The 10,209-nt window shown below is 52.5% G+C and overlaps 1 protein-coding gene across 2 annotated transcripts in view; it reads right to left on the minus strand.

The window, feature by feature from the left end:
* Positions 1-10,209, minus strand: part of SLIT3 (slit guidance ligand 3) — a 545,706-nt gene that overhangs the window by 79,390 nt on the left and 456,107 nt on the right. For both annotated transcript variants that reach the window (XM_015585228.1, XM_015585229.2), the window contains exon 12: positions 7,899-7,970. In XM_015585228.1, the coding sequence (XP_015440714.1) occupies positions 7,899-7,970 (72 nt within the window). The remainder of the gene's footprint in view (positions 1-7,898; positions 7,971-10,209) is intronic.

Here is a 10,209-nt window from a genome sequence, read left to right on the forward strand (position 1 = left end):
AGGCCTCGCCCTCGCTCACTGGAAGGGTGGTTTCTCCCCGTTCTGGTCTGTCCTGGTTCGGTCCCCTTTCAGGTGTAACTGCTGCGTGACACAGTCACAACGATGGAGCGCCATCTGTAGGGACCACGTTCTGCGTGCAGCCCTGCGCCAAGCATGTCCCAAAGCACCTTCCGCGCAGTGTTTTCCTTCATCCTCACAGCAGCACTAAGGCTCATTTTGCCTGTGAGGAAGCTGAGGGTCAGGCTGGTGACGGACATAACGAAGGTCACCCAGCAATAACGGAAGCTTCAGCCTGTCTGACGCCAAAGCTCACCTCTCACCCACTACATGAAACCCATATTCTCTTTTCTTTGCCTGGCGGGAGGTGTTCCTGTCTCTGGGGAGTGGCTATTTTTGCTAGCTTTGGCAGGCCCCTGGGCACGCTTCAGGTGGATGGAGGTCTGACTGGGTCTAGACTCTGCTTGCCTCTTGGATGTACAGAGGCATCAGGAGTCCTGCCAGCTCTTAGGAAGGACTTGGCGCTGAGCTGGCAGAGGTGGGCTGCTCACCAAATTGCCATTGGCACAAAGTGGCAGGTTCTTCGCTGAGCGGCTTGCACCTGTGCAAAGCAGGGTTTCAACCTTCAGGGATCATTGAGTAAATGCTGATTTGGGAGCTGGTATGCTTGGCTCAGGCACACCCTGCATTCTCACTCTCCTCTGGGCAGACCAGGGGACATGGATGAAGTGGAGGTGACAGCATCCCTCATGTCAGATGGGATGCTCCAGCTTGCTTCATGTGAGAGGCTGCCTGGTACACAAACTCAAAACTTGGATGCCCCAACTAGATCTCAGCTTCATCTACTGATCTTACTTCATCTACTTCATCTTACTGTTGGATCCAGTGAGTCCGGGGGTTGGGGGCATATTGTGTTTATAAGTATTTCCTCAGAAGCAGATCCAAGTAGATCTTTTGGGGCCACCTGCTCCCGGACCCACCTTTCAAAGGAACCTCAAAGGTCATGTCAATACAAAGAACGGGAGGGGCTGGGATGATCAGGCCAGGGGAACAGCTGGGCCCACAGGACCTAACAGGTAGTACGTTAGGTCATAACTAATAGGTAATAAGCGCTATGCTCACCACGTGCCTTACAAATACTAACCCACTGACTCTCCCCACACCATCTGACAGAGGACACCTCTGGCACGCAGAAAGCGTTAAGTACCTTTGACCAAAGTTGCACAACTAGTAAGCGGTAGGCTGAGATTTGGATCTGAGCTATCTTAGTCCAAAGACTTCACCCCCATCATTCTGCCACCCTGCTGCACGGCCTGGCTCTGAGGGACCACGGGAACCACCTGATGCTTACAGGAGGAAGGAGCTCCATTCTGGTAGCCATTCTCATGAACTTAGTAATGCTTCTCTAACGAAACAAAACAAAAAGAGCCACGTTCCCGTCAGAGGAAATTAAGGAGAGCAGCACGTCCGAGAGCGGGAGAACACATACACCGCACGCCGCCTTCTAAATCTGTTTCCCAGGGTTAGCTCTGCGAGGCACTCTGCGCCCTCCCCCCCGCCCCCACCTTCTTGGAGCACTTTCGGCTTCCACATATGTTCTATGTCAAGAGGTATTAGCATTCAGCCCACTGACTAACCAACATAACGATGCCGCCGAGAGAGAATCCTTTCCAGGAGCTGCTGCCTTCAGGAAAAGCAAGGCAGGAAACAAGCCACTGGGAACCACAGAGCTGGCGCTTGGGGGCGGGGTGGTAAAATACCCCAAGTCTAGGCTAAGGAGGGCTCTTGTGACTCAGCCTTCTGCTAGGGCGCGGGGCCTGGCCGGGCCAGGAAAGTGCCAGGGGCTCTTCTCACTTGCCGCGGCTTGCAGCTTCGTTCGTCCAGGAATGTGGGGAGATGGACCGCACGAGGGAAATGAGGTCCGCCCTGATCAGTGAAAAGAACCCAGCACGCTGAGTCTTCCTGAAGACGCCAGCGGGCAGAAGACCACTCAGGCCCCATTTTTAGCTACTATCCTTGGCCACATCCCTTCAGTGACGACTCCCCCGGGGCTCACAGGCCTGTGCTGCAAGGCTTGGAAAACACAAACATCTGGAGTCAGGTTTAATGATAAATTGCATTAAAATCACCTTGGCAACTCCAGCGGTTCGCATGTTGATTCAGTGTCCCAGAGCTATCATTCCGGGCGGTATTTATATTCCGCACACCTGCCATGGGTCTGTGGAGGAGAGCGGTCTTCCTCCTCCAGCTGCGGTGGCGTTTGTCTGGAAATGCCACGAGCACATTCCAAACCGCAGAGCACAAGGTCTTCCCGAAAAACTGGTGCTGACCAAGAGTGCAGCAAGGGAGTGCGGGAAAAGACCGTGGGACAGAAAGGCGGGCCCGGGGGCTTCACGCAGCTCCCTGTCCCCAGCGCAAGGCTGGGGAGTCACTTTCCGCTTCATAAACACTCAGATGCAGATACACAGAAGGGAAAAGATGGAACCAACTACCGCGTGGCAGAATCCTTCTCTGGCTCCTTCAGTAGGAGCAGTATTTTTATAGAATAGGTTAAGAGGCTCTTTGTTATTAAAAAAAAGTTCTCTGTGTGTCCCTGGCACTATTTAGCACTATTTAGCACCATTATGCACTGGTATAAACTATTAGCGGGGACGCCGATTAGGGGAGCTCTTCTGAACCCCTGATCAAGCTGTAGGACAGAGTCAGACTGTCCTCGTTAATGTGTCTTCCTCTTTAAAAAATCCTCTAGACTGAACCCTCTGCCCTCCAGAATTTCTTTATCTATTATTTGTAATAAGAACAATTCTCCTGCCTTAGAATAAACATGCTCTCATCCTTCCCCTATGAAATATGGGGGACCGATTTTGACCTTCAGCGATCTACTGAGGCTGGACACGGGGACGAACCTGGGACATGTGGTGCCACGAGGTCAAGGAACCCTACCCCGCCCAGAGGCTTCTCTGTGCTTGCGAATGGGTGTCCTGGGCCACGTCCTGTTAAACAGTCACCACGGGACACAGGCGGAACCTTCCTAGTCCCAGCTAGGGGCAAGGTGGCTGGCTGTTCGCTTCTCCCAATAATGACTGCGCTGCTGGCCTACGGTTGTGGGTTGTCATGGTGACTCCCGATGCAAGGGAAACTACAAATGCAGCAAGGCCATCGGGTGGCCTGTCTGAAAAACAGGACCCCCTTCAGCTCCATAGGCGCTAGGAACAGGGTCAAGCCCCTGGCCTTTCCTGAGGCAACCAGCAGGGAGCTGAGGTTCTGAGACCAGAGACGGGGAGCCAATGCCTGCCATCAGGAGATCAAGTGGCCTCATCTCGTGTGACCTGGCTTGCCCCCTCCATCTCCCAACAGCTAGTCGCGTGGTCACTTGTCTGTCTATGGCAACCTGATTCACTCGGTGACCGAGAACGGAAGGATCCAGAACTGAGGTCTCCTTGGGGGCTTTCCCTGGGAAGTCCGGGTGCACTGGAGAAGGCAGAACCCCTCTCTCAGAAGGTCCCGCCAGGTACGTCTGCTCCGCTGCTGGAGAGAATTCTCGTCACTCACTGAACCCCGTTTTTAAACACAAGCGGCTCCTTGATTGCTGTCTTGCAGGGCTCAGGGCGAGCATAAGGGGCGATGACAATGGCCCAGGGAAGCGCCATGGGGACTGAGGCCGACGGGAGGAGCTGATGTGCAGTCACCCGCGGCACCTCCTCCTCAGCCCGAGTCAGCAGGGAATTCTTGTTCTGTGCTATGCAAACGCAGCTCGGCAGATCTGCCCGTGCCAGGGTCTGAGGCAGAAGTCTCTAGCACGGACTCCGGGATCAGAGTGCCTGCGCTCCGGTGCTCACGCGCTTACATGCTGAGTGACAACGGCCAAGTTCCTTAACCCTCCAGTGCCTCCGTCTCTCCATCTGTGAAATGGGCCTTTCGACAATGCCTTCCTGTTAGCAGTGTCGTAAAGATGAGGGGCGAGGGTGCGTATGAAATTACTTAGCAGCGGTTCTGGAACATATTAAGTATTCATAAATGTCAGCTGCTATTATTAGCTGCAGTAGTAATACCGGTGGAACAGCTGGTGGGGGAAAGCGAGCTGTGGGGAGTGGCGTCCTGCTCACTGCCCCGTGACCGCCATGTTGCTTGGCAAACTCCAAGGTCTTCAAATGGTCTTGTTTGTCTGCCTTCCAAGAAAATCACGCGACAGGTGCCTGGGCTGTCATAACTTATTCCAGTCCCAAGACAGCCTGGTTGGTTTCAGACCTCCTGGAGCAGGCTTACCATTGACCGTGGCCAGCCTTTACGTGAAAGCTCCCCCCTCAAATGACTGCCTGCCCTATCCGAGTGACTTCCGCAAGCATGCCACGCGATCGGGGAGCACTAAGTGAATGCCTTCGCCCGGGGGAGCTGTGGCGGCACAGCTTGCAGCTGCCCGTCAAAGCTGAGCACTTTTCTTGCTTTGGGGAGGACTGAGCTCTGAATGACAAGGCGAGGGGTCTGGGGGCACCCCAGCTGGGTGTGCACCCAGGATCACCATCTCCACAGATGTTCCAGGAGCCTAGGAGCCTGGGTGGGCAGGAAAATGGAGGGGAGCAAGAGCACTTGCCCTAAGCTTCCAGTGAGGAAGGGATGGATGGAGGCTGGGAGAAGAGGGCGGGTCATTTCTTCGGCCATCCGGCCACTTCTGTCTCTGGCATGTGGAGCGTGCGCCGGTGGTATGTCCTAACTTGGATTCTGAGATGTCTCCAGTTCTCAGCGGTTTAGGGGGGGTGGTGTCTCTAAACACACTTCCTGTCCAAATGGGGCCCTGACTCTCTTCCCGGCAGCCTGTTTGAGGGAAGCTGACAGACTACCTTGCATCCCTCATAAATAAGGGTCTTTGCTAATAACGCATAGATGTGTGTTTATACAATGAATGTCTGCAGGCACTGCACGTATTTAAGTACGAGGAGACATATTAGCTATTTTCGAACATTTGAAGACTATGAGGATAGCCTTTTCCGGGTTTCCCAGAAGCCATTACTGAGGTTTAGCATAAGAAAGAGCTTCCTAACCTTGTAACTACGAAGTGATGACTTACCCCAGAAACCATCAACAAACGGGCAATAGAAGATTTGTCAGAGGGAGGGGCTTCTGGACCAGCCAGGTGGGAGGCTGTGCTTGGAGCCCCGAAGTTCCTAAGATTGTAACTTAAACTAAAGGAGGTGACTCTTATGAGGCTGACACCCAGAGGACACGGCTTAGGGGGTCATTCCCAGACTGTTGAAGCTTGTCCATGTAGACCCATTTGCCGCAGCCTCCGAGACACTCCAAAGCCTGAGATATTCTGCTTTTTAGAATGGGCCATCTGTCAAATGAGCATGTCAAGAAAATGACCCAGGAGGGCTGGGCACATACCAGGCTGGACAGGTTTGACGGGATGGCAGAAAAGTCTGCAGAAACTAGGAAGTGGGAGTGGGCAGGACAACTGACCACAACATGGTGGCACCATGGCAAGTGCCAGAAAGGAAATATCCAAGGTCCCTGTGTGGTGGAGCCAGCACGGCTGTATGATGCCCCAATAATCTGAGTGACACAGAGAGAAATAAAAACAAACCTCTCGCAAAAAGCCTTCGAGTCAAAAGAAAGGAAATTACCCAGACTACCAGGGTATTCTAATCAGAGCCTTCTTATCAGAGCGCCTCTGGTCTGACATGGAGAAATCCAATCTTTGGCGGGCTGAATGCTAAATTAGATCTAATCAGGACCTGCTTCCCAAATACTCAACGAGAAGTCAAAACACTCGTTGGTCCCTTCTGGAACCCGAGCCTGCCTGAGTTGTGTCAACTCTTGGTCTTGAGAGGCGGGGGGCGGGGTGCTTTCTCCTTACTCCCAGCTACTCAATTCCATCTGCTTAAAATGGTGATATTAAACTAATATCACCTCCCCGGCTCATGCAAAGTCCTGTTGTTAACTCATGACTGCTTTCAGCTCACAGCTGGGCTACTGGGTTACATTTCCTTATTTAGAAGGAAATGCATCGATCCAGTCTTTACCACGTGCCATGCACTGTGCTAGGCGTTTTGATGCATGTTATCTCTCTTTTGTGCACGCAAGGACATTTTCCTCTCCACACCAAACACAGATTGTAAGAGGATTTCGTAAAAGGATATTCACCCCAGCCTAGTGGAACAGAATACCCCCAAAGCTACCTCAAGGCTGATGCTATTGTTTCTCTTCTTTCAAGGGATTAATGGCTACAGTTCACTAGCCTTATGGTGGCCGTTATAACCTACAGTTTCTTTGCTACTAGCAAAGAACACCATCTGTGAAACACCCAGCTCCCTGCAGAGCCCCGGTGTGTCATCCTAACAAATAGCTTCAAAGGCCCACTGAGGGCTGGGACCTTTGAGCATGAACATGTCCACAGAAGACCGAGACAGACATGGAGACGGAGGTGGCGAAGATGCAGAAAAGAAGGCACAGAGTTTTCTTTTCCTTGATCCCAGCTTCATAGAAACGAGCCTGACTACTGCTCTGATGGGTGTGCCGTCTGGAAACTAGCTGGGCTTCTCATCGTGACATGATTCACATGACTGTGTCATCCAAGGAGAACCTGTCCAGGCTGAGCCTGAAGGACACGGGACGGGTAGGGAGTAAAGATGTGAGGAGGGGAGGGCTGGAGGAAAAGTCTCACTTGTTCTTTCTCAAAGAGTCTTGGGTACCACGATGTGAGTGAGGTATATCGCCTACCCTCCTCTCTCCATCCCTGCTCTTGGCCTCTCATCCTTCTGGAGACCCTGCTTGACTGCCTGGTCTGCAAGCTCACATGCAGCTCCACTCAGCTGCACATGGGAGCAGGGAGGTCCCTGGCTTTCTCACTGCCTGTGACTTGGAGTTAATTTTACGCGCGCACACACACACACTCATCTGGACTCAGATGCACACCTCTGTGAATATACATTTTGTGCTATTCAGAGGGCCGGGAACCCTCTGAGCCACAGGACCATGCAGGCTCCATTCATTCCTACATCCTTTTTGCTGTGTGACTGACGGCGAGTTTTCTGAGACTTGGTATTCTCCATCGCTCACAAGATTTTCAAGATCAAGTCCTAACATCAATAGGAATCGTGACGCAGACCCGCAGCAAACATGGACACGTATGTACACACATGTACACTCCCACATCCACGGTTTATGCGTGCAGATGCCACAGCTGCCTACTCACGAACCAGAGCTAATTCTCCCCCATCGTAACATCTTAAAATATAGGATGAGCTAAATTCCTTTCCTTGCCTCTCCACATCAGAGTTCAATTATCTTCTTCAAACATTTAAGCTCAAATGACTGGAATGAAATAAATGCAAATAAATAATCCCAGAGCTTAAAATTCACGGCAACAAATCTTCCTTTAAATTAAATAAACACTTCCCACTCAGCCATATCTTACCCAGATAGAGTCATACTGGTGACTGATTACGCTTCTCTGTAATTACTTCACCTCCACTCCCACGCTTTCTCAAGGTCACATGCCTGCAGCAGGTCTGTTTCCGCTTTAGTCCTGGAACTTGGTGCGTGGATGTTTTCGTTCACTGCACTCCTAGCACATGCCTGCAAGATGCTGCCCCTCGGAGGATGCAATTCTGGCTTAATTTCCAGCCCCGAAACCTATGGTTAGTGCTCACGCCTGAGCCAGGCTCCTGAGCTGTCTCATTCCGTTGTGTTCACACTGACCTTGGCCTCCCTCAGCCAACTCCTGGCTCTCCTTCTACCAAAAAGAGGTGACGAAGGTGAAGGGTGAGCAGCTCAGATTTTTTTTCTCTCCTTTTGGTGTGTGTAAAGTCAAAGAAGTACTCTGCAGAGCATGGCTCAAAGTTTGCAGGAAAGAGCCCGCAACCAGTCCCAGGGACACAAACAGTGACAAAGTTCCTACTCACAGCAGCTGCAGGGACACCAGCCCGTCGAATAGCCCCTTGGCAATCTCAGTGATCTTGTTCCCATAGAGCACCCTGGAAAAGAGCAGAGACAGCGGTCACTGTACATGCGAGGCCGCTGGGACCCACTCGTGCAGGAGCCGTCACCTCGGCCAGATCCAGGGAGACGGACCCTCAGAGTGTCCCCTTTCCTGGTCCACCTCATCCCGTCTCCTCGCCAGTGAGGCAGCAGGCAAGAGCCACCAGGGGCCGGAGCGGGGAGAGCAGGCTGTCTGGGAGGCGAGGAGAAATGGCCTCCATCCTGTTTCACTCTTGGGCACCCCAGCTCAATAAATAATCCTCAGTAGGAAGCAGCAGTCCCTGTGTGGTGTCTCCCTGAGCGGCTCATATGACTCACACCCCAGCAATAAATAAGACGTGTGGGCAGCTGGCTGGCCCCGCGCCTTCTCGTCTTCAGTGGGTATTGATCAGGCTGAGCCCAGCCTACAGAATGTTTCCTTTGAACACCCCATTGTGTCCTAGGAATTCCTAAGCTGTGTCCTTTCATCATCTATGTAGACAGGCCTTTGGGTATCAGGGTCCCATCCAGATGGCTCAGGGACTGCTGAGTCAAGGGCTGGCTCTCGGGGGCGGGGAGTAAGGAGCCACTACCTCGGAGGAATGGCAGCTGCTACACTCCAGCCCCTTCTCCTGTCCTCTGAGCTCCAGGAACCAAGAAACTCCGAGTTCTAACCCTCTCTTTCGGCCTGCAGCGTCCCTCGCTGGAGACCCCCTGGGTCTCCTATCTGTGAGCTGGTCTCTGCTGACTGTGAAGCTTGGAGAAGAAGCCTGCTGGGTCTGCCTTTCCAGCCGGTGCCCAGGGGCCCTGCTGGTCTTCGGCGCAGGCACTGAAGACACTCTGGCCCCTTTTTGCTGTCACCCATGGCACAGACTTCGCCATTTCTTGGGTCCAGCCTCCCCTGAGATGGAGGGAACTGAGCTAAAGAGGCCGGCCTGCCTTCCTTTTTCCTTTCTTTCCTTCCTTCCTTCTTTCCTTCTTTCCTTCCTTCCCTCCCTCCCTCCCTGATTCCCTCCTGGGCCCTGAAGCACTCTGAATGAATGCACTATTCCATCCTCACCCAGGCTGCTATATCTGTTTCAGGAGGCAAAATGTCAGGATGAGGAGATGGTAAATGGGAGCGGTCATCCAAACCCCCCATTTTGCAGACGCCACCGGGAGTGAAGAGTGAGTGTCTCGCTCAGCCTGCGGGTGTGTTTCATTAATGTTTCAACAAATTAATGACTAAATAAAAGTCAGCATGATGGCTCAGGCTCACATTCGTAATTCTATTAATGACCCACTGCTCACTGTGCCACATGTAGTAATGCCACTGTCTGCCCCTCTGTGCTGATGCCCGAACTTCTATTTACCAGAAGCTGCTGGGGCAGCGGGGCCAGCGGTTTGGGGGAGAGGGTCCTTGCATCACCCATCACGTCTCTGAACGGGACATCTCAAAGTCTAGGGGTCAAAACCACTCTCCAGCAGGCTGACACGGGCTGGGGGTCCACCTCGGGGCATCCGGGCATAGACCCATCTGGCTTTCCCTCAAGGTCGTCCCTGGACTGCCTTCTTTACATCTCTCAGGTTTGAGCTCAAGCATCTCCTCCTTGGGAATTTTCTCCTGAATATTCTGGTTAACGTTTTTCAGTACCTGTCACCCTATTTTTTTTTTATTTTTATTTCTTTCTCACTTTTCACTTGCCATGTTATATGGCTTAAATATTTATTTATTTTAGACATTTTCTGAGCCTCCCCCGCCAGCCCCCTTGAATACAGGCTCCCTGTGTGTTGACATTATGTGGCTTGTTCACGGCTGGGTCCCTAGAGCTGAGAATTGAGCACAAACACTACCGCCGAAAGAATGAACGAACAGGTACGGGGGAGAGGCTTTCCTGCCCCTTACCTGGGCTGCTCCTGCGTTTGGATTGTGTGTGTTTGTGTTCAAAGATCCCTGAGACCAAGCACCTTGTCGGTCAGGTTCACTGGCCCATTCTCAGTCCCTATGATACTACTCGGTGTGCGGCCGCTGCCTTCTGCATGGGGGAATGCGTAAACTGATGGCGACCGGCATTTCGCTTCCATAGTGCCCTAGTACATTTCAGAATCGGCTTGTGACATCCCGATTTCATGTTTGGCAACCATATTTTGAATTTCTTTTCCTACAAGACCAGAGGCATCTCAGTGTCTTCAGACTGTTCCCAAACCCCAACAGAGGGAAACCAGACGAGGGGAACAGCATGGTGGGGGCAGGGATGGGATCCCGGGGGGCAGGGA

This window comes from Pteropus alecto, unplaced genomic scaffold (assembly GCF_000325575.1).
Source record: "Pteropus alecto unplaced genomic scaffold, ASM32557v1 scaffold40, whole genome shotgun sequence".
Lineage (NCBI taxonomy): Eukaryota > Metazoa > Chordata > Mammalia > Chiroptera > Pteropodidae > Pteropus > Pteropus alecto.